Source organism: Rattus rattus, chromosome 1 (assembly GCF_011064425.1).
Source record: "Rattus rattus isolate New Zealand chromosome 1, Rrattus_CSIRO_v1, whole genome shotgun sequence".
Taxonomy (NCBI): domain Eukaryota; kingdom Metazoa; phylum Chordata; class Mammalia; order Rodentia; family Muridae; genus Rattus; species Rattus rattus.
In genome coordinates this window covers 38,651,665-38,673,317 of record NC_046154.1, presented here as the reverse complement: position 1 = coordinate 38,673,317, position 21,653 = coordinate 38,651,665, and the positions used below count along the sequence as shown (strand labels likewise).

Here is a 21,653-nt window from a genome sequence, read left to right as displayed (position 1 = left end):
TACAGAGGGAGTTCTAGGATAGCTTAGGCGACACAGGGAAACCCTGTCTGGAAAAACCCACCAAACCTAAACCCCTAACCAACTTAAAATGTTCTACTTGTATTTTATTTTAAACCATATGTGCATGGGGACTAGTGCTGAGTTTAGAGCTTGCATGATGGCATGCAATTAGTTGGCATTCCATTAGGCTGCCAAGAGCCTCTGTTTGCTATTAAGGATGCACAAGCAAGAGAGGGAAAAGGAAAGAAGGGTTTCTGGATGCCATCCAGCCACCCAGTAACAGATTAGAAAGCAAGGATAAAGGGCCAGCTACAGGAACCCCTCTGAAAGAGGAACATGTGTAACATGGAGTAGCAAATATTGTAATATTCTTGCGAGAATATAGATAATTGCATATGCAAGTGCAAATTTTGTGAAGTGATTCAATTCTGTTTGGTATAATGATGCTATTATTCAATGCATGGTGTGTGTGTGAGAGAGATTATTCCGCTGAAATGTGCTGACATTTTAGTTACAGGGTCCCAAATGTAGATGCGTCGTGGATATTCCTGTATCAATGCTTGGATACAATAGGAGTCAAGGAAAGAAATTTTACCCAAGACTTCCATTCCTTTTTGCCGCTGTTACAAGCTGACATGAGTCTGTGTGATATGGGCTATGACTGGTAAAATTGAGTATAGTCAGAAAGTTAAATTCTGAGGAGTTAGAAATGCAGGCTCAATGGCTCAAAAAAAAAAAAAAATCCCAGCAGAGTGACAATTGAATGGGGAGCTTCTTAAATGGAGGCAGCTGTAACGGGCTACATGGCCGAGGGTAGAAATATACAGCATGATGTATAGGTTCTGGCTTGAGCATCTTGTATCAAATGATAGGAAACTAACAGCTCAGATAAAGAAAGCCAAAGAGAGATGAAGCTCTTCGTGTGCAGGGCAAGATAATAAAGAGCTTAATGAGGAGAGTGAACTAAAATTGCTGGCATAATCTATGACTTTGAAAGACAGAGATGCCTGGTGAGGCACTGGAATCTTTACACCACTGTGGGGAGCACCCAGCCATTACTGTTGGTAATTCGATTTATAAAGACTCATGAAATGATCTAAATCCTGGTGCCCAAAGGTTAGGTCTTCACGTACAGAAGAAAGAGTTTATTTGGGGTGCTCAGTTACAGGGGAGAAGCCAGGCCTATCACACTGTGAGAAACATGGCAATAGGCAGGCAGGCATGGCGTTGGAGTAGCAGCTGAGGGCTCACTTCATCCACAAGAGTGGATCAGAGAGAGGGACACTGGGAATGGCTTGAATCTTTTGATGTCTCAAAGCCAGATTCTAGTGACACACCTCCTCCAACAAAGCCACACCTCCTAATCCTTCCCAAACACTTCCACCATACTGGGACCAAGAATTCAAACAACACAATGTTGCTTTTAACTGATAGACTCAAGTATTTATTGAAATACTACACAGTCTATACAGTGCTGGAGGCCAGAAGGATAAACAGCAGGTTAGTTTTGGAAAATCTTGGTTTTTGGAAAAAAATTAAGAGAAAACAAGAAAGGTGACCTTGTTGATTCCCTAACAGAGCCTCTGTGAGATAAACACAGTACTTCTCTTTGTTTTTTTTTTGCCTCTTCTCTCTGACATTAGCGTTACTCTCCTGAGCTGGCTGTCTCCGTGTGTGTGTGGTGGTGGTGGGGCTTTTTTTAGAGGGAGAAGAGAGGTTGAGGAACTGTCTTAGGGTCTTATTGCTGTGAACAGAAACCATGACTAATGTAAGTTTTATAAAGGACAACATTTAATTGGGGCTGGCTTACAGGTTCAGAGGTTCAGTCCATTATCATCAAGGCAGGAACATGGCAGCATGCAGGCAGGCATAGTGTGGGAGGAGCTGAGAGTTCTACATCTTCATCTGAAGGAAGCCAGGAACAGACTGAGCATCCTCAGGCAGCTAGGAGGAGGGTCTCCAAGCCCACCCCCACAGTGACACCCTTCCTCCAACAAGGCCACACCTTCTAATAGTGCCACTCCCTGGACCGGTCATATGCAAACCATCACAGACCTACATCTATAACAGATATTATACTGGCCCAGCCTGGTCAGGAGACAGATTACTGTGGCCCCTATTGATGCCTTCAGGCCAAGAAAAGATGAAAGTGGTAGACGGTACTTCCCCCCAAGCAAGGGAACTAGTCCCAGCACAAATCCTCCTGCTAGTCAGCCATTGCTGTTAGCAAGTTATCCCCAAACTCAGAGCCAAAGAGTTCCCTAGAGCCAGGAAACCTGGAGTGCTTTCGCCCACTCAGTGTCTCTTATGAGATTCTGCCTTAGCTGGCGTCACAGTGTGGTCACTTCAAAGCTGTCCTGGGGAGGATCTGTTCTGTGCTCACCCTTGTGGTTCTCCCTGATTCTCCCTGGTCTGTCGGCTTTGAGCCTTGTCAGCTTTGAGCCAGCGTATTAGTGGACTATGCCATGGTTTGTATTTTATGTGGCTTCCAAAGGTCCCTGTGGGGCATGCTGGGTACCAGATTGGCTCTATTATTAGAAGGCAGTGGAATCGATAAGAGGTGGGGCCTCGTGATAGGTTGGGTGTATGCTCTTAAAGGTGATTATAGGACTCCAACTTCTCTTTCTCTCACTTGCTGGCTGTGGATGAACAATTTTGTTCTGTTTTGAGCATCCACCAAGATGTGCTGCTTTGCCCCAAGCCCTAAGCCCCTGAAACCGTGAACCAAAATAAGTCCTTTGAGGTATGTGTGCGCGCACATGTGTGTGTGTGTGTGTGTGTGTATGTGTGTGTGCATGTGTATGTGTGTGCATGCATGTGTATGTGAATGCATGTGTATGTGTGTGCATGTATATATGTGTGTGTGTGCATGTGTGTGCATGTGTTTGTGTGTGTGTGTGCATGTGTTTGTGTGTGTGTATGTGTGTGCATGTGTGTGTGTGTGTTTCTGTGTAGACAAGACTGGCCTTACACTTGGAGACCCTGCCCACCTCTCCTTCCTGAGTTACAGGGTTACAGACGTGCACCCCACACCTCTCCCTTTTCTCTCGTGCCCCTCTGTTTCCTGGCTTCTGTGAGGTGAACAGTCTTTGCTCTACACTCCCGTTGTCATGGTATTCTGCTGTGCCTGTAGCCCAAAGCAATGAGTCTGCTTGATTTTGGATTGACACCTTTGAAACCATGAGACTAAGTACATTTTTCGACTCCTTTCTGTTGCTTTTCCCAGATGTTGGTCAGAAGGATTAAACGTCTGACTGACCGGGAACTTCAGCACGCGGAGGGGTGGGAGAAAACGTTCAGTCACCATAACTGTAGACATCAGTGTTTCTAACATGTAGGTTTTTCTACAGGGCACTTTACAACCTGGCGGCTGGTTTCCCTAAGAGCCAGTGAGTAAGATACCCAAGAGAGAAGCCACAGCTTTTTCATAAGCTACTTTCCGAGGTATCTTCACCACCTTCATCATTTGGAAGCGAGTCACATATTCAAATGTAAATGGGGTATCCGGGCCTCAGAATGCCAGTGGGCATAGATCACAGGGGACCACGGGGTAGGATGCTCCCCATGGCATCCTGAGCAGTAACAAAACAGTAATCATAGTCCAAACTATACAAACGGTGCACAGAAGCCCAGTCTGCAGCAAAGCTTTGAGATGACGAGGCTCCCACGATGAAAATGTCAGCATAGAAGGTGCTAGCAGGTGGTAGGCATGAGCACAGAAGGTCTTAAAGTTCTGTTTTTATTAAATATGAAACTGATACACAAAAGTGGTGCCTACAAAACATATGTGAGCGATAAACAAACATGACGTAATTAGCGTAAATGGCCGCCCCGCCCAGTTTAAGGGAAGGGATGCCAGTGACTTCCCAGGTCTCCAGTAGCTTCTGTTTCTCTCCCCTCCAGACACAATCATGTGATTACTGCACACCACATTTTAAAAGACAGAGATGTTTGTATCTTGTCGTGTGATGGTGGCTTCCCTGCCTTTGTATAAATGGAAGCAGGGCTGGTGACACGGCTTAGTGGGTAAGAGGCTTGCCGCACAAGCCGGGACCTAAGCTTTGGCCCCAGGATCCCGCCACAGACGAGACTGGTTCCCAGAATCCATGTTCTGTTCCAGGAAGTCTAACACCACGGGCGCTCACACTCACGAGCGCTCACACTCATGAGCATACATTCCTGCTGACATATACAAATAAATAAGACAAAATCCCTGGCAGAATAAATATGGAAGCACACCGCACATATTTCTTTCAAAATTATGTTTCTGGCATTAAAAAAAAAATACCTGTCACATTAACGTTTTCTTTTTTTTTTAAGATTTATTTATTTATTATATATAAGTACACTGTAGCTGTCTTCAGACACACCAGATCTCTTTACAGATTGTGAGCCACCATGTGGTTGCTGGGAATTGAACTCATGACCTCTGGAAGAGCAGTCAGTGCTCTTAACCACTGAGCCATCTCTCCAGCCCACATTAATGTTTTCAATTCGAGCCAAACTTCACATTGCTCTGGTATAAGTGGAAACTCAATTTCTCATTTGAGCCACCAGCTTTGTCTTCCCCTCTCTGTGTGACACTGCAATGGTGCTACAGCGCATCCCATTTGTCTCTATGGACGCTTGGCCCATTTTAGCCTTTCTCAGGGTAAGCCGTGTTGCCATGAATATCATGAGGTTTACTCCTGCCGCACTTGTGCAAATGTTTCTTCAGGGACTACAGCTGGATGAAGAACTGCTGGATCGAGAGCATATCAGCTTCGAGAGATCATGCCAAATTGTTTTCCAAAGCGGTTAGGGTGATTTACGTCCGCACTGGCATTGAGGAAGCTCGCCAGTTGTTCTAAATCCTATCGGATACTTGACACTGATTCACTTTTGCTGGTCTGGAATGTATCGGATGGATCTCACCGAAGGTTTCACTTGTATGGCACACAGGACCGCAGGAGGTTTCAACACCGCACAGACAGATGCTGTCACGTGACCGGATGAGACTCTGGACTTTACCCTCGAGCTTTAGCTATCATCCGTTAACTATTTACAGGTTGTTGACACCATAACGAAACACTACTCCTATGCAAATTCTCTGGGTAAAAGTTAAGATGCCAAGAGTGGAAACGCCATAATAATTTAGTAGGATGCCAGTGTCATAAAGTGCTAGAAACTATAGATGACCAAGTTATGAGTGAAGAAAATACTTTGTAGGCCGGGGTGTAGTTCGGTGAAGAAACATATGTCCCATGTACGGGGGTCTGGGTTCGATCCCTAGCATGGAAAAAGGGGGAAATTGTTTTCATGGACGTTGTGCTCTGTGTGTATCTATTTTATTGAAAGCTATAAGGGAATAGGGGAATTACGAGTCATCCCCACCTAGTTCATTAAACTCTCCCTGCTGTCATAAGGAATGAGAAGAGGGTGTGGTCACTCGGTTAGAACATTTAGTTCCTGATTCAGAACTCGGGAGGTGGTGGTGTGACTAGGATTTAATTATAATTACCTTGGTACAGGTGAGAGACTTACAGTGAAGAGCTAATAAAGATGTCTTCCCGTGGGCGTCACTCTGGATTGTGAACCTGCTGATTGATTAACAAGCTAAACTTAGTTAAGAGGCCACAAACTGATCGGACTCTAGCCAAGAGACAGGCTCAGAACAAGCCAAAGGTCCGAGAGAAAACGCAACTGTAATTGGGCCAGGAGTCAGGTGATGGGGAGCTGGTGAGTCTGAGGCAGAGCTGCAGCACATGGCGGCGTAAGGATGGCATGATCCTTACTTATACACCTGGGTCTGACTGAGTTGCATTGATGCCCTCTTCTGGGCTCCATTGGTACTGCACGAGTGTGGTGTACAGACATACAAGTGGGCAAAACACCCATACACACATAAAAGTATTCAAGCCTGTTTCTTCTTTTGGTGTATATTCTATGTTTACAGAAATCTGTGTTTTTGTAAGTGAAAAGAGATTTGTTCAAATTGTTTCAAGAAACACAGGAGGCTCTACAGGTGAGATAAGTACTCGGCGGTGCCGAGGACAGAGGGGTTTCCGGGTCCCTTTACTTATAAGGTCTGAGATATACTCTTCTGAGATCAGCCTTTATTTTATCGTCTGTCTGTCTGTCTATCCAACTATCTATCTATCAATCATCTTTTATGGTTTCCACAGACCTAGTCGTGTGACAAAACTAAGCGAATCTTGATTGGCCAGGTATGCTGCCCTTGAGGTTATCCTCCCGTGACCCAATCAGTGGAGGCGTAGACCGCCACGCCCCCAGCTGCTTAGCGCAGTTACCCGGTACAGCAGTTTCTTTTATGGACAAACATCCAGGACTGGCCAGCACTGTGATGGAAATCTTTAAAAAGGGAATCTAAGAAAAAGGTGCAGAGATGGGGACCCTGAGGTGTTTTAATGTGCTCCAACAGTGCGCGTGCGCGTACACACCATCCACAGCGATATGATAATTATGGGTTGTCTAAGTGTGCAACGCAATAATAAGCAGCGATTGGCATGACTTTGAAGAGTACTGAACATGGGGGAATGCTAATAGGTCGTCATTTGAAAACAGGCTATAAAACTATATATGACATGATCCGAATTTTCTGAGAAAAAAAAAAAAAAAGCTCGCTTAGTGTTTAGTCTAAGGTAAAACCAATGGGCGGGCGGTGTGAGAGCTGCTGGCATAAAGATCCGAGGGTGGCGGAGGTAGGCCTGTAATCCTACATAGGGAGGTCGGGGCAGGATGGCAGGCGGAGTCCTGGGTCAGCATATGTGCGAGACTCGGCCTCAAATAAAGCTATTTGTTCAAAGCTTTCGGACGTTACTTAACGAACAGCTACCTCCTTTTCACTAGGCGATTAGTTCGCAGGTCCTCCTCCCTTTATTTGAACTGGGCTGGGCGGCCTCGCTCCGCCCCTCGATGTTGGCCTGGCTTCCTGACCCGAGGCCACGCCCTCGCCACCGCCTTCCGCCGGCATGGCTCCGCTCCGCTTCTCGGCCAATGTCTCTTGGCTGTTCCCGGAGCTCCCCGGGGTCCCCGAGCGGCTATATGCCGCGGGCCGTGCAGGCTTCGAAGCGGCCGAGGTGGCCTGGCCGTACGCCGAGTCACCCCAGGCGCTGGCGAGTGCGGCGCGGGCCGCCGGACTGCAGCTAGTGCTCATCAACACGCCGCGGGGTGTGCGCCCGGGGCTGGGGAGCGGCAAGGGCTGCGGGGAGCCAGGCCCGCACTGACGCTGGTTCTCTCCACAGGAGACCATGAGAAGGGGGAGATGGGGCTGGGGGCTGTCCCCGGGAGACAGGCAGCCTTCCGAGAGGGGCTGGAGCAGGCTGTGCTGTACGCCAAGGCTCTAGGCTGCCCCAGGTACCCTGTCCTGCCCTCCCTTGACCACAGGGCCGGGTGGGAAGAAAGCTGTGAGCAGAGACACTGCTGTGGCCGGGGCCTTTGTAGACTGCTTTTTGTATTTCATCTGTTATCTGTTATGCTCTTCTCATACCGGGATCCTGTGCTGGGAGCGGGGGTCTGGTTAGGGAGCTAATAAGGTCGAGAAAGCAGGCGGCAGGGGTGGAGGTGTGGTAGGGCGGGCACCTAATCCCTACTAGGAGAAAGCTGTTTGCAGATAGTGATGCAGGAACTGAATCTGGCAGGCCCACACATTCACTTTATAGGGGGAGGTACACTATTCAGGAGGGATTGTTGTGTCCAGCTGAGTTAATGAGGCTGGAGGTGGTAAATACTGAGTTCCAAGGGATGGATACCTGCTGGCAGTTGGGAACAGAGACAAGAAGTGGAGAGATGTGGGGAGGAGCCCTTGTCAGCCTCCAGTATGCTTCTAGGAAAACCTCATGGACTGCTGAATCCCATAAACACCAGGAAGCAACAGGTGGCAAGAGACTCATTGCTGGTCCATGTAGGGGCAGAGCATTTGGGAAGCCAAAGCAGGGTTAAGCAACATGGACTCTCTGAAAGGGCAAAGGCCATAGTCATTTTAAAAGGTGAGCCTCTGGGCTAGAGAGGTGGCTCAGCAGTTAAGGGCACTTGTTGCTCTTGCAGAGGACCTGGATTGGGTTGCCAGTTCCCTCAGCAACTCAACCAGTAACATCCAGTAACAGGGCATCTGATCCCAAGGGCGCCAGGCACACACAGTACACAGGTAAAACACTCATACACAGATACATTTTCAAAATTTGAGAAAAAAACTAAAAAGCCTCAAGCATACTCAGGCTGAGAAGGAAAGAGGGAAGGGAGGGCTACGAGTATAGGAGTAAGTGCTGGGCGAGGCTCTGGTGGGTTGACTGGAGGATGGGTGACTTGCCTTGGGCTGACACGGAAGCTCAGGAGGCTGCCGCATCATGCCCCACTGTCTGGACAGAAGGCCCGGGGAGTCTGGTATACTCAGAGGGCGTCTGAAAAGAGATGCACAGGGAGGCATGAGCCCTCCCCTACCACCCTTTCCACAGGATCCACCTGATGGCTGGCCGAGTACCCCGAGGGGCTGACCGAGAGGCAGTGAAGAGTGAGATGGAGACAGTCTTTGTGGAGAACCTGAGGCATGCGGCTGAGGTTCTGGCTCAGGTAAGAGGTGGAACATACCTACTGTGTTGGGGAGAGAGGAGGTACACAGTGGGGATAGTAGATGATATACAAAGGAATGGATGAGGTCACTGCCCGGTGACAGACTGGGATGGATGTGGGAAGGAGCCTTGACAGCCTCCTCCATGGTTCTAGGAGAACCTCGTGGGATTGCTGGAGCCCATTAACACGCGCATCACAGACCCCCAGTATTTCCTGGACACTCCCCAGCAGGGTAGGAATCTGGTCCTATGCCACCTTCTAGTCCTCTTTGATCCAAATGTTCCAAAGCCTCATGGCTGTCTCCCTGCCCCCAGCGGCGGCCATCTTGCAGAAGGTTAGGAGACCCAGTCTGCAATTGCAAATGGTGAGCTGAAGATGGGTCCAGGAGGCCAAGTCCTTGGCGCTGGGAAGAACTGTGGAGGACACGTGAGGGTTCTGACTGACATTCTCCTCCCCAGGACATATTCCACTGGCAGATCATGGATGGGAATCTGACTGGAAACATCAGGGAGTTCCTGCCCATCGTTGGTGAGGGCTATCCTGGTCTGGTGTTCTAACATCTGCCATCTTCTCCACCCTTTGCTGACCCGTCTCTCTCCCCTTCTGTCCCTAGGGCATGTGCAAGTGGCACAGGTCCCAGACCGAGGGGAGCCAGGCAGCTCTGGAGAGCTGGACTTCACTTACCTGTTCCAGCTGCTAGAAGATGAGGGCTACCAAGGATTTGTGGGCTGCGAGTATCGGCCTCGAGGTGAAGGGGACACTAGAGGGACAGAGGTTGGATGGGGTGGTTCTTTCCCTATAGGTAGAGATGGCATTGCCTCTCTCTTACTGCAGGAGACACAGTGGAGGGTCTGAGCTGGCTACGTTCATACTGGGACAGACGGGGCCACCCACGGACTGGCCAGTAAGGTCCTGCACAGCACCTGCATGCCGCTCTGGGGCTAGTGTCCTGAGGTCCTTCCTCTGCATTAAAATCACACTGAGCATTTTCTATGTGTATATTACAGGGGTGGGGGACACATAGTGTCTAATGCTTCAATTCTGGGTTACTTCCCTCCCGCTGAGAAGGGACACATAGCTCAAGCTCAGATCCTTCAGTTCGTGCCAGGGTTGCTATGGACACAGGAGAGCGTCTGAGGCCTTCTCATCTAAAGATGAGGAACCAAAGGTCCAGTGGGGACAGGAGGAGGTAAAACTGGTGACCAGTGCTTGACAGGCAGAGTCGAGATCAGAACCAAGTCTTATCGCAATGGTAATGTCCAACAGTGATGACCAAATGGCAGGCTCTTAGAGTGGAGTACTGTCAGATCACGTGTTCCCTGGTACTCTACCAGGTGTGCAGGAGGAAGCGTGCTCTTCTGCGCAGGCCTGCACGGGGGCCTGAGGCGGGTCCAGGCTGATTGGCAGCTATGTCCCTGTGGCCAGGCTGTAGCAGCAGCTCCCCCAGACACACTCACAGTCCTTTGGTGTCACTTTGTGTCTGAACTCACCCTGGGGCTCATAAGTGCCAGTCTGTCCTGCCTCTGGTGGGAAAGCTTCCAGATCCAGGATTCAACCAACAAAGTCAGTGGTCCACTTTCTCAGAGGAGGCGGGTCCACAGGGTGAAACAGGCTGTGTTGATGACAGACTCCAAGTGGTGATAGGTAGAGACCAGCTGGGCAGGGGGGCTCTCACTGTCCTGGGGCTGCACCGGGAAGGGCTCTCGGAAAACCACCGTCAGAGACTGTGGGGAACATGACAGAAGTGAAATGGTGAGAAGGCGTGGAACGGGCAGAAGGCTGAGTGCAGAGGTGGCAGCCCAACCTTAGAAGACTGAGGTGGAATACTTGGGGTACAGCCTCCATGAAACCCCTCGCCCTTGGTTCTCACCGTCTTTCCCAAGTGTGAGTCCAGAAACACTAAAACAAAGCAGTCAGTGAACTTCTGATTCAGCACAACCTGAAGCAACAGAAGGAGGGGAGTGAGGCTCGTCTTTCCCGAGTGGGTGTGAGTTCTCCTGGAAGGTTCTTATGGAGCAGGAGGGTGAGGCCTTCTCCTGTCACTGTGCCTGACCCTATCTGCGAGCCTGGCTCACTCAGGATGGGGTTGCCATTGGGCCTCAACTTGTCTGTCAGAACCTTCTAGACCACGATAGGGAAGCCAATCACTGACGGGCAGTTCTAGACCCTTGGTGCTTCCCCTCCAGCCAGCTCTAGGTCTCCTACTGCCTCTTGATGCCAGCTGCCCCCTAGCACTCGGCTCTGGATCTCCCTCTGGGTCATTTCTCCTCAGGGCTTCTGTACCATCTACTAACATGGCTACATCTGTGGTCTACATCTCTCTTGATCCCAGATGTCCACATACCTCAGGGGCCACAGACTCAACTTGCCCCAAGAACTCATTACCCCTGAACCACTGCACTTCAGTGCTCCCATCAATGGTGCCCCAAATGCCCCTTTGCCTGCCTGCCCTACGGCAGCCCTGGCTTCTCTGGATGATGGGGACATGCCAGAGATAAATCACTGCCAGGCTCACAGCACCTACTTTCTCACTCAAAGTTTTCGTGAGTCCTCTCCCTAAGCACAGCGGTATCCACCTTTCAGCTTCTAGCTTCTCTCACATACTCATCACCCCGTCCTTCAGTTGTGCCTTCACACCAGGGTGCACAGGCCTTCTGGGGAGAGTGTGGTGGGGGTGAGCATGAGTGTTGAGTGGTCTGAGTGCCGCACTTGGAGCAGGCACACTGCATCCCGGCGGTCATGTACTCAGGCTCCCTACCCAGTGCCCAAGGGTTTCAAAGGATGTCGGTGTGGCCCAACTCCAGCAAGGCAACCATGTAAAGCACAGTTTGTTTGTAAAGGCTGCTGCACTCCCCTGAGGGGTTCTGCTATGTCAGGTGAGGATTTCTGCTGGTTTTCCTCTCAGAGAAGGGCCAGTGGGACTCACCAGGTACTGGGTTCCCAAATCTGGGCTCTGAAAATGGCGGCAGCTCTGGGGAAATCGGCTCAGGAGAACCTTGATGAGGCTCTGGTACCAGGAGACCGTCATGGAGAGGAAACAGTCCTGGGGAGAGTTCACAACCCTGAGCCTACCACTCCAAAGTCACCCAAGATGCCTGCCTTCCAACCCAGCCACATATGGCACTGCTAGAAGCAATGCTAGCCCCGTGTGTCAGGTCTCTTACCAGCTGGGGGTCAATGTCGGCAATGGACTTGGCATGGACTGCCTCTAAGAGCTCCTCCAGCTCTGCCAGCGCCAGGCGCCCTCCGAGCCTTAGCCGGTCAGGCCCTGGTGGCTCCAGTAAGAAGAGGCGCTTCCAGAGGGTATCCCGCCGGCAGTGCCCACCAGCCAACCTAACCAGCTGAGCCAGCCGTGCCCGGGCCATACCCACTTCTGCAGCCAGTGGTGGGAATAGAGGAGCGGGTCCTGGGGCCAGCATAATCCCCGAGGCCTCCCCAGGGCTACCGACCAAGCTCCCAGGAGCCTCTGGTTCAAGGGGAAGCCGGGATGGCTTCCGGAATCTGCGCATGTCAGCAGTGAGTCTTGGGAAAAGTTCTCGTTGGCTGGTGAGCACCACGAAGAACTGAAGCCTGGGGAGCAGAAGGGGCAGGAGAGTGGATAGTGTCACGGCAATAGACTTAAGGTAGGAATAGAGAATCTGAGAAATGGGTACATTCAAGGTTACGAGTTGTGACCTCAGCACATGTCGCTCAGCTTCTCCTTGCTCCTCAAAGGGTGCAGCAGAGTGACAGACAAGCAGAGACACGTCAAAGTCATCCTGATGCCGAAGCCCCTCAGAGTCCAGATAGGAGCCAGAGCTGTGCAGTTGGGTGGGAGAGACGCCAACTCTGAGTCCCAACCTCTGTGCCCTAGAAACATACATCTCCCTACTCCAAGTACAGCCCCCGACCTCAGCCCTGCCGGAGGAGCTGGGAGCTGCCTCCTAGCCTTACCTGTGCCATGCTGACACCAGGGCATACTCATTATGCTCCGGGCCTCCGGGCCGGGCCATTCGCAGTGGCTTCATGTGGTAAGAACTGGCATGGTCAGCCACGTAGTTGTACAGCTGGTGGGCAGCAATGAGTGGGGTGGGGAGCTCCAGTGTCCCTATGGGGCATGTTATAGGAAACAGACACTGAGCCTGGGACAAGCCACCTGAGCTGCCGGAGCAGGGGATGGGAACATGAAGGTCTTCCTTTCCTGGAGACCTGCCCAACCCCATGGATGTTGCTGAGATGGGATAAAACGCTCAGGATAGAGCAGGATGACACAGGACACAGGCCCTAATTCTGCTATGAAACAACCGTGAGAAACCTAGGAGACACTCAAAGACTGAACGCACAGATATGGCAGGAGGGAAATGAACAATTGACCATCTCGCCAGGTCTGGCTGGTAGCTGTTCTATTGTAGCCTCACTGGCTTGCCCTTGGGCACTGACCTTGGTAAATGTGATTACGGCCAAAGTGGGGTCCATCGGGGTGGTGGGCCAGGAAATGCTGCAGGAAGGTGGTGAGGTGGTAGCCATGCCGCAGTACCAAATGGGCACCGAGCACGTGCTGGTGCACGAGGCGCAGGTGGAAGTCATAGCTGAAGGAGTGCACATGCATCAGATCACGGACCTTGTCACACTCCTCTGTGAACAGCAGGGACAGCTGGGGAGGAAGAGCAGGAGGCAGGGTTATGGTGTGGGGTCACAGGCTGCCCAAGCCGTAAGTCTCTCTTCCTGGACAGAGAGGAAGCTTGGCACTGCTTCCTGTTGCTGTGGGCCCAGCAGAGCTCCTTCAGCCAGCACAGGTTCTATGGGGAACCTTCCTCTTACACTCTGTGTAATACGGCGCTGGGCCTCCTGTTTATTTGGAACTGGGCCATTTGGTACTTGCATTCGAATTTGACATGGATGGTCTACTGTGTACTTGCCAGTGGCCATTGTAAGTACAGGGGAACAGATACAATGCCTTGCCTTCAAGAAGTTTACGGAATAGTAGTTGGATACAGGATGATAGACAGGACAGGAGTGATGGACAGGACAGGGGATGATGAACAGTGCAGGGATGATGGACAGGACAGGGGATGATGGACTAGATGGGATGATGAACAGTACAGGGATGCTAGATGGTGCAGGGATGATGGATAGGACAGGGTACCATAGTACGGGGATGATGAACAGTATGGGGATGATGTACAGTACAGGAATGATGGACAGTACAGGGATGATGGACAGGATAGGGATGATAGACAGTATGGGGATGATGGACAGGATGGGAATGATGGACAGTACAGGGATGATGGACAATGCAGGGATGATGGACAGTATGGGGATGGACAGTACAGAGATGATGGACAGTACAGGGAATGATGGACAGGATGGGAATGATGGACAGTGCAAGGATGATGGACAGGACAGAGATGATGGACAGTACAGGGGATGTTGGGCAGTACGGGGATGATGGACAATGCAGGGATGATGGACAGAACGGGGATGATGGACAGTATAGGGGATGACGGACAATGCATGGCTGATGGACAGGAGCAGGAGTGAATGTGGAATTACACGCCCACTAGAAAAATACAGAATCAGAAAATCTGGCGGGAGTCACAGATAGCCGGTTGGCTGTCTTCTGCCATTAGAAATCTCTGGCCCTGCAGTTGATACCTGTGTGCCCCTGCCTGATTCTGATCTGCCTGACACGCAGAATAACCCCCACTATTCACTGTAAAGCTTCCTACAGAACACCAGAGCGTGCCTCCTTTGAGTCTGTGTGACTACCTAGCTAAAGGAACTGACAGTAGAAGGGAAAGAGAGGGCGAGAGGCAGAGATGAGGAGAATGCTCTTCTCTTTACCCTCCACCAACAGTGTTCACCACAGTGTGTGTGGTGCTTGAATGGCTGGCTCCACCTGGGCACCCGTGGGAGCATGGGAGAAAAGCAAACCAACATCGGAAGGAGACAGACTAGCTACATGGCCTTGGTAAACCAGTGTCTCTGGCGCCAGCTTCCTCACCCACCTTGGAGAGACTGCTCAGGTCTGTCAGGGGCAGTGCGATGAGGCAAACCAGACAGGGTGAGATCAGTAGTTCAGAGACCCAGACTCCCCCCAGGCTGCACTGATGAGCTTTGTGTTGCACTGCAAAATTTCTACGACCTTCAGACTCGTCATCTGGCCAGAAATAAACTGCCTTTCTCCCCTCAGTACATACGACGGCATCCTAAAGCCGTTTAGACACTTGAGCAGCATGTAAATCTCAGCAGCTGGGAGATGGAGATAGGAGAAAAGGAGTGGAAAGTCACCTTTGGCCACACAGAGTCCAGGGCAGCCTGGGCTAGCTAAGACCTACCTCAGAAACTAAACTGAAACAAAAGAGAAGCCTGTGCAAGGCTGGAGACTTAGAGAAGGAAGGACAGAGCTTGGCAAACCCTGGAATTCGGGTGACAGGAAATGAAAGGAAGCTGGGAGGAGGCACTGCAATCTCAGAACAGTGTGGAGGACGGCCGCCCACCCCAGCTCCCTGTCGCGTCCGCTGGTCCAGGTGGGTGCACATGAAGCTATGCTTTCTTCTCAGGGTGTACCATCCTGTGGCAGACTGGGACCATGTACGAATGCTCGATGCTCACAGCAAAGGCCACCATCTGGGCTAGGTTTGAATCATCCAGGTATGGGGGTTCCCCACAGTGGAGAGGAGGCAGTTTTGATGGCATTGGGTCCCACTAAATCCTCAATATTTCAGAGGTGTGCTTAAGCTTATAAGGTATAGGCCCTACTGTGACACTTCTGGCAACTTGAGAAGCCAGACCAAGCAGGCCAGGGCTTCAGGTTGCTGACCTTACTTGCTCCTTAACTAATGACACAGCTTTGGGTGCTTGGCCTCCAGGGTATCAAGGGCCGTGCGGCAGACTGACAAGGACACAATGGTGAGGGAGTGCCAGGGTTGGTGCTCTGTATAATGGCACACTGTGCTGGCACAGGGCAGGGTCCATCTCTGTACCGGTTTGCCTTAGTGCTACAGCTGAATGTAGCTTTGGATCTCCCAGGGTCAGACAAACCAACAGTCCAGTCAGCATTTGACCTATTACCATGCTATAGTGTCCACCACACAACAGGGAGGCAATTGCTGTACCTGAGCTCTCTGTCCACTCCATATTGCCCTGTCCCCACCACATACCTGAGAATTGACAGCTTGTCCCATCGGGATTCGGGAACATTCCAGAGCAAACTGTTTGACACAGAAGTAGCAGCCCTGAAGAGAGGGTGAGACAAGGTGAGGACGGTGCGAGAGGTGGGTAGAGCTCTCCCCACTCAGCACTCCCATTCTCACCTGGAAAGTCAGCTCCATGAGGATGATGCCCCCGGGCAGTGCCCGCTGCAGGTGGTAGGTGGTGACTGGAGTGCTGGTGCTCTGAAGAAAGGAAAAGGAGATGTAATGGGGGCTCACCAGCCTTGAACCAGCAAGGCAGAGGCCCTTTAGGTTCTTAGCTTTGGTAATGATAGTCTAGAGCCAGCGGGTCTAGGTTTCAGTCAGGATCGATGGCTTTGGGTACGGAGGGGTCAAAACTCGGGTCACTGCTGACTTCACCTTTATGTGACAAGGAGTTACCTTCGGGCTCCCCTCAGTCTTGGCTTTGGGGCAGGAGAAGGAGCCTCGGCCCTCTGTTCCAAGGACAGCCATAGCCCGTAGCCGGCTCGTGCTGTAGAGAAGGAAGAGAGACAAGAGGCTGACCGAGGCAGGCAGGGGCTGAAGGGCTCTGGTCCTAGGTCACTGCATGGCACTGCTTACAGGCAAGAGTCGGGCCTGAGGATGGGTCTACTCAGGGTTCCCCAGGAAGCATGGCTAGGGCGCAGCCCAGCAGCATGGCTAGGGCGGAGCCCAGCTAGGGAGGTGCAGGGCAGCTGCTGCTGTCTGGTAAGTAAGGGGTGTTCAGGGGTCGGTGTAGGGTGGCAATAGGCCAGGCATTATTCACTGTTACCGAGAGGGGGGGTCTGCAGAGGGAGGAAGATAAGACATGTCTGAAATTTTACTAGGAGATGCTGGATGCCCTGTCAGAATAGCTAAGACGGAAAGGCAGCTTTCTTATAATTGGAGGATGACAGCCTCACTGTTCTTTATCTCTACATTTTTTTACTTATGTGTTTGCATGTGTGTCTATATGAGTGTGTGACATGTCCGCATACATGTGTAAAGGCCAGAAGGGGGCATCAGGTCCCCAAGAGCCGGAGTTGGAGGTGGCTGTAAGTTATCTGATGTGGTACCAGGAACCAAGTCTGGGTCCGTGGAAGGCAACAGCCACTCTTGACCACTGAGCCAAGGCGGATGAGAGGTAGGGACGGACTTTCACAAGCCTGGAAGGGCTGGCGGGTCCCATGTGCTGTAGGAAAGAGCTCATGCTGGTGGGTGGTAACTGGAGCACCTAAGCTTACAGGCAGGGAAAGGGGGGGCACATGCTGGGGGCACACCAGCCTTGAACCAGTGTGTGCGGGGTCCTTTAGGTTCCTGACCTTAATGATGTCAGTCTGGGACCAGTAAGCTCAGTGCACCAATCACAACCCCTGCTATCTAGTTCCCATCTACCACTGCAGTGGGTACCACTGTAGGTCATGGATGTGGCTGTCAGGTCGAAGAAACGTTCCCTTTGACTCAGATCACTAAAACTGGTGAGAAAGGAATGCTTGACTTTACATTATGTTCTAGAAAACATAATAATTTAAGAATTAGTGTCACTTTTCCTCACTGGCCATCTGAAGGCAAGATGAATCACACTGGCGGCTGTACTAAAGTCACTCACATAAGCACCGTTAGTTTCTCACACTCCCTGCATCTGCCAAACTCCACGGTCTGAACTGGAAATACCAGCTCAATGTGTGTGGTCAGTGTTTCTGTCAGCATGCTAGCTCATTAAGTCAGACTAAGCACCCTGGAATGAATTATCAAGGTCTACACGGTAAAAAGAAGTCAGGCTAGTCTTTGTACACACACGCATGAGCTCATGCGTGCATGCACGCACACACACGAGGGAAGATAAGAGAGATAGAGAGATAGAGAGAGAGAGAGAGAGAGAGAGAGAGAGAGAGAGAAAGAGAGAGAGAGAGAGAGAAGAAGGAGGAGGAGGAGGAGGGGAGGGGGAGGGAAGAGTATAAATGTAATTAAACAGAAACTACAGGCTCTGAGTCTGGCCCAAGACAAGAAAGGCTGTTACTGGACTGTGAGGCTTAGGGTTGATGACGTGTGGTGAGAACTGGCTTCTTCCAGGACTCAGGTTGTTGGTGATCTCCAGGGAGCTGAGTATGACTAAGACCACTGAGGGGTCCAAGGAGGACCAGGGCAGAGGGCCTTGGTGAAAATGGACCACGATGAAGAGGTCAACACAAAGGTCAAGACAGGAATCAACAAACCCGAATGTAAAAGTTTAGGAGCATATGCGACATCTGCATGAATGTGAGATCTGCACATATGGATATATGCAGACATGCAAACGAATAAGGTGTGGGCACAAGCTTGTAAGAACGTACAGTCTGTTCACGTGCTTGTCAGTTCTGCAAACTGCATAAGGTCTGTAGGAGGTGCAGGAGGGCTACACACAGAGTGTCTGGGATCTCCACACGCGTGTGCCAGTGATGAACATGAACACTGCCTGAGCAGTCAAAGGAGTCACGTGAAGAAAGGAAGGCTGGGGCCTTGCAGGAGGTGGACACGGGTAGGGAAGGAGGAGAGGCCTCACCTGCGGGCAGGCGAGGGGGGCCGGAGTGGCACCAGCACAAAGCCAATGCTCTGCAGATACTGTACGTATTGCTGCAGGAAGGCCAAGCTCAGCTCCTTCAGCCATGGCTCTTCTCGGGCTCCTGGGGGAGGCACATCCGAGGACTCGCAGCTTGTAGGAAGCTCTCGGCCCCCGGACCCTGACTCAGGGCGCAGTCGGCGCTGCAGAAGTGGGAATGAAGGCTCGTTATAGAACCACCACCCTGTAGGGACGGAGTCAGGCCTTTGAGAAAGACAGAGACTCACCTGCCCTTCGGAGGGTGCAGACGTCTCTGGGGGCCCATGCAGCCAGGCAGCTGGGTCAAAGAGCAGAGCTGTCGCACAGTAGTGCACCAAGCGGGACGACTGCTTCAGGGTCTCCAACTCCCCAGCCTGGACACAGGGCAGTAAGCTCTGGAACAGTGGCCATGGGAGGGCCAGAGAGCTTAGTGCAGGATGCAGAGGGGCTACTCACACTGATGGGCATGCTGGCTGGTGCAGAACGCTGCTGCCAGGTTACAAACAGGTTCTCCATCTTCATCTGGCGCTCCAGCTCTGGGGGTGGGAGGCATTAGTAGTGGCCGTCGCGGCTGAACTTTCCCTCCCCGCTGCCTGGCCCGCTCTTCACCTTTTCTCTCTGTCATCTTGATTTCTAAGAACTGCTGCCCGTGGTAGGTCACAGGGTCTGGAGGTCTGGGCGCAGGACCACCTGTGGAGCTGGGGCGAGCAGCTGTGATGTCCCTCAGGGCTTCATCAAAGGGAAATGTGTCCAAGGAAAGGGACCCTCCGCCACGAGAGGACCCACTCAGCCGGCCCTGCTCTCGACTCAGTGGAGGGCTTGCATTCCGGATGAGGGTCTCCACCTCCATGGTCGGCAGCAGGAATGGGTTTGGCTCCTGAGAGGGATGGAGGATCACACCAGGCTCAAGCCCTTTGACCTTGAACCCTTCGTTCTGTATCGGGGCTCCCTCTCCCACCACTTCTGTTCTGAGCCTGTCTCCCTTTCCCTGTTCTTTAGCTGGCCACTCAGTGGCAGAACTATGAGGAGCAGGAGTTAGGCAAGAGAGAGGCACCTTTCCATCGCGCACAGGAAAGTCCAGCTGGCCACAGTGGTGGAAGAGCCCAAGCTTCTGGCTGAGCAGGCAGGAGATGAGGTGAGCTCGTGCGTTCTGCCACTGGACAAGACGGATCAGAGCTCGGCCCAATGCTGCACCCAGGTCTGGAGCCCAGTTATAAGTCAGCAACTGTAGCTAGAGATCAGGGGTCGGGGTCAGGAAGGTCACAGAACTCCTCCCCGCCCCAGCCCCCGGACCCACGCACTTACCTTCTTGTCGGTAACTTCTAGCAGCAAGAGCCTTTGCCGGGGAGCGCCTCGCCCTGGGCTTCCGTCTCCTCCTGCCTCAAAGCGTTGCACAGCTTTGGCAGCTACAGGGAGGGAAAGGGACACTGAGGAGCCATGGGCAGAGCCCCAGATGCCACCTTCTCCCTGCAGGGTCAGCGACTCCCCAGCAGTCACTGGAGCCCACCATCTCCTCACCCTGCTGGGTCGGTCTCCTCCACTGCGCGAAGTTCCTTCCCAGAAGAAGAAGGTGCCGCTCAGCTGCTGGGCGGGGGGCTGGGCCCAGCTGCCCGGGGAAACAAGGGCTGAAGAGACCTGGCTCGGAACCTCTGTTGGGAGGAAGGTGTGGGTAGGAAGACAACAATTCCTGGCCCCATTTTCTGGCCCTTCCTGCGCCTTCTGAGCCTTGTGCCCACCTCTCCCGGCCCAGCCCCTACTGGCTTAACTTTCTGTAGTTGCCAGCTTTTAAGACTCCGGGGAAGGCCAGAGTCTTTCAATCCTCCAGATCTCAAACTCACAAATGCTGCTCAAAGACACGGACACTGGTGTCTCCAGCCATTGAGATGACCAGAGTGGTGAACTCTGACAGGATGGATGGAAGGAGGAACCGGGATACCATGTGGGTGGAGCTCCTGGACACTGAGGCACAACCTGGAAGACAGAGAAGTCACTGCAGGCTGCAGTGTGGAATGCAGATCAAGGACTGAGGAAGGGGCAAGGGGCACGGCACTCACCAATCTGCACCATGAATCCCATCCAGCTCTGGATGACGTGAGCAAACACAGGGTGCAGAGTCCCCACCTCTCCCTCCTCCAGCTGTGTTGTCCGGCGCCTAACGACAGAGCAGGACACACAGCTCCAAGCACCCACCAGGGACTTACACGTGGACACGCCCTACCATGACACCATACCACATATTTACCTTTGCCTCTGGGCTCCAGAATCTGAGCCTGGTGCTCGCTCAGATCCACCTGGGGTCCGAACGTTCTCGGTTTTGTGACGTCTTCGACCCCGAGTATCTTCTGGTCGATCCAGGACAATATCATCAGTTGTTTTGGGGGAACCCAAATCTCCAGCTTCTGTTTTACTCTAGCAACAATTCAGGAAATGAGGAAGGGCCATTAGGGAGAGGAAAGGAAGGGTGGACGCTCTGTGGAGCAGAAATGAGCCTCAGGGGTAAGGGCCGCTGCCTCAGGCCCTGGCAAGCTCGGTTCTGCAGGCTAACACCGAGCCCCGGGCGGGTTATCCTCATCTTCCTCATGGGTACAGTGCTGCTGTTTAGAGGGCTCTCACTTAGAAACAGGAAGTCAAGACAGTTGGTAAGCTGGGACTCTATATTAGCAGCTCTCTCCCTGTGGTCTCGACCCCTTGTGTGTGGGGTGTCAAATGTCCCTTCCCAGGTGTCATCTAAAGACCACTGGAAAACACAGGCACAGCAGCAACATTACAGTTATAAGGTAGCAAAGGAAATAATTTTATGGCTGGGGGTCCCCATACCATGAGGCACTGTATTAAAAGGTCACAGCACTAGGAAGGTTGAGAACCACTGCTCTAGAGCAAGGAGAGCTTGCTAGGTTTTGCAAACTCCTACCCAAAGGACAGAGCGGTTTCATCTGAAGACACATGAAAAGGCTGCAGGGGGAGAGGCTGAAGCAGCTGGCAGGCAGAAAGTTAGACAGAGGCCACCTCACTTCCTTCCATTACCAGCATATCCCAGAAGCTGCGGCGGCCAGCTTTGCTAGGTGGAGTCACAGGCTCCCCGGGGACAGGGGTAGACGGAAAGGTGCTGGCTCGGCAGGCAGGGCTCTTGGTTTCCAAAGGCCCGCTCTTAAGACCTCCTGTGGACACCAAACAGTGCAGGCTCCCATCATGGATCCCCCTTACAAAAGCCCACCTCAAGCCTGCAGAAGTGTCTCAACACCTACGCTGCTGCGGGTGCATGAAACTTGACCGTGCACAGCCGCACATGCCTGTGGGATGAGTTCCTGAGGCTATCCCCTCCTCAGGTGTACGTGCGGGGGCGGGGGCGGGGGCGG

At 52.1% G+C, this 21,653-nt stretch overlaps 2 protein-coding genes across 2 annotated transcripts in view; one reads left to right on the top strand and one right to left on the bottom strand.

Moving 5' to 3' along the window:
* Window positions 1-6,948: 6,948 nt before the first annotated feature.
* Hyi (hydroxypyruvate isomerase (putative)) lies at window positions 6,949-9,557 on the top strand. Its single transcript, XM_032899251.1, has 8 exons — window positions 6,949-7,170; window positions 7,245-7,356; window positions 8,454-8,568; window positions 8,722-8,800; window positions 8,883-8,932; window positions 9,027-9,096; window positions 9,182-9,316; window positions 9,403-9,557. Exons 1-8 carry the CDS (start codon window positions 6,972-6,974, stop codon window positions 9,474-9,476), a joined length of 834 nt encoding a protein of 277 aa, XP_032755142.1. The 5' UTR covers window positions 6,949-6,971; the 3' UTR covers window positions 9,477-9,557.
* Szt2 (SZT2 subunit of KICSTOR complex) overlaps window positions 9,553-21,653 on the bottom strand; it is a 46,104-nt gene continuing 34,003 nt past the window's right edge. Inside the window, exons 52-72 of the mRNA XM_032899240.1 lie at window positions 21,322-21,455; window positions 20,540-20,706; window positions 20,352-20,449; window positions 20,136-20,268; window positions 19,816-19,946; window positions 19,603-19,703; window positions 19,352-19,528; window positions 18,907-19,174; window positions 18,754-18,833; window positions 18,546-18,671; window positions 18,262-18,461; window positions 16,143-16,233; window positions 15,864-15,944; window positions 15,711-15,785; window positions 12,988-13,201; window positions 12,502-12,655; window positions 12,244-12,366; window positions 11,733-12,138; window positions 11,495-11,611; window positions 10,439-10,507; window positions 9,553-10,292 (exon numbers count right to left, since the gene is read on the bottom strand). Of these exons, the coding sequence (XP_032755131.1) occupies window positions 10,149-10,292; window positions 10,439-10,507; window positions 11,495-11,611; window positions 11,733-12,138; window positions 12,244-12,366; window positions 12,502-12,655; window positions 12,988-13,201; window positions 15,711-15,785; window positions 15,864-15,944; window positions 16,143-16,233; window positions 18,262-18,461; window positions 18,546-18,671; window positions 18,754-18,833; window positions 18,907-19,174; window positions 19,352-19,528; window positions 19,603-19,703; window positions 19,816-19,946; window positions 20,136-20,268; window positions 20,352-20,449; window positions 20,540-20,706; window positions 21,322-21,455 (3,089 nt within the window). The 3' untranslated portion in view covers window positions 9,553-10,148. The remainder of the gene's footprint in view (window positions 10,293-10,438; window positions 10,508-11,494; window positions 11,612-11,732; window positions 12,139-12,243; window positions 12,367-12,501; window positions 12,656-12,987; window positions 13,202-15,710; window positions 15,786-15,863; window positions 15,945-16,142; window positions 16,234-18,261; window positions 18,462-18,545; window positions 18,672-18,753; window positions 18,834-18,906; window positions 19,175-19,351; window positions 19,529-19,602; window positions 19,704-19,815; window positions 19,947-20,135; window positions 20,269-20,351; window positions 20,450-20,539; window positions 20,707-21,321; window positions 21,456-21,653) is intronic.

What these genes read in the sequence shown, in the direction of transcription:
- Hyi (XM_032899251.1), top strand. Translation starts at nt 6,972, where the DNA reads ATGGCTCCGCTCCGCTTCTCGGCCAATGTCTCTTGGCTGTTCCCGGAG. An exon ending in CCTGGACACTCCCCAGCAGG is followed by an intron (nt 8,801 to 8,882) that starts GTAGGAATCTGG and finishes CCCTGCCCCCAG; the next exon opens with CGGCGGCCATCTTGCAGAAG. An exon ending in CCAGTCTGCAATTGCAAATG is followed by an intron (nt 8,933 to 9,026) that starts GTGAGCTGAAGA and finishes TCTCCTCCCCAG; the next exon opens with GACATATTCCACTGGCAGAT.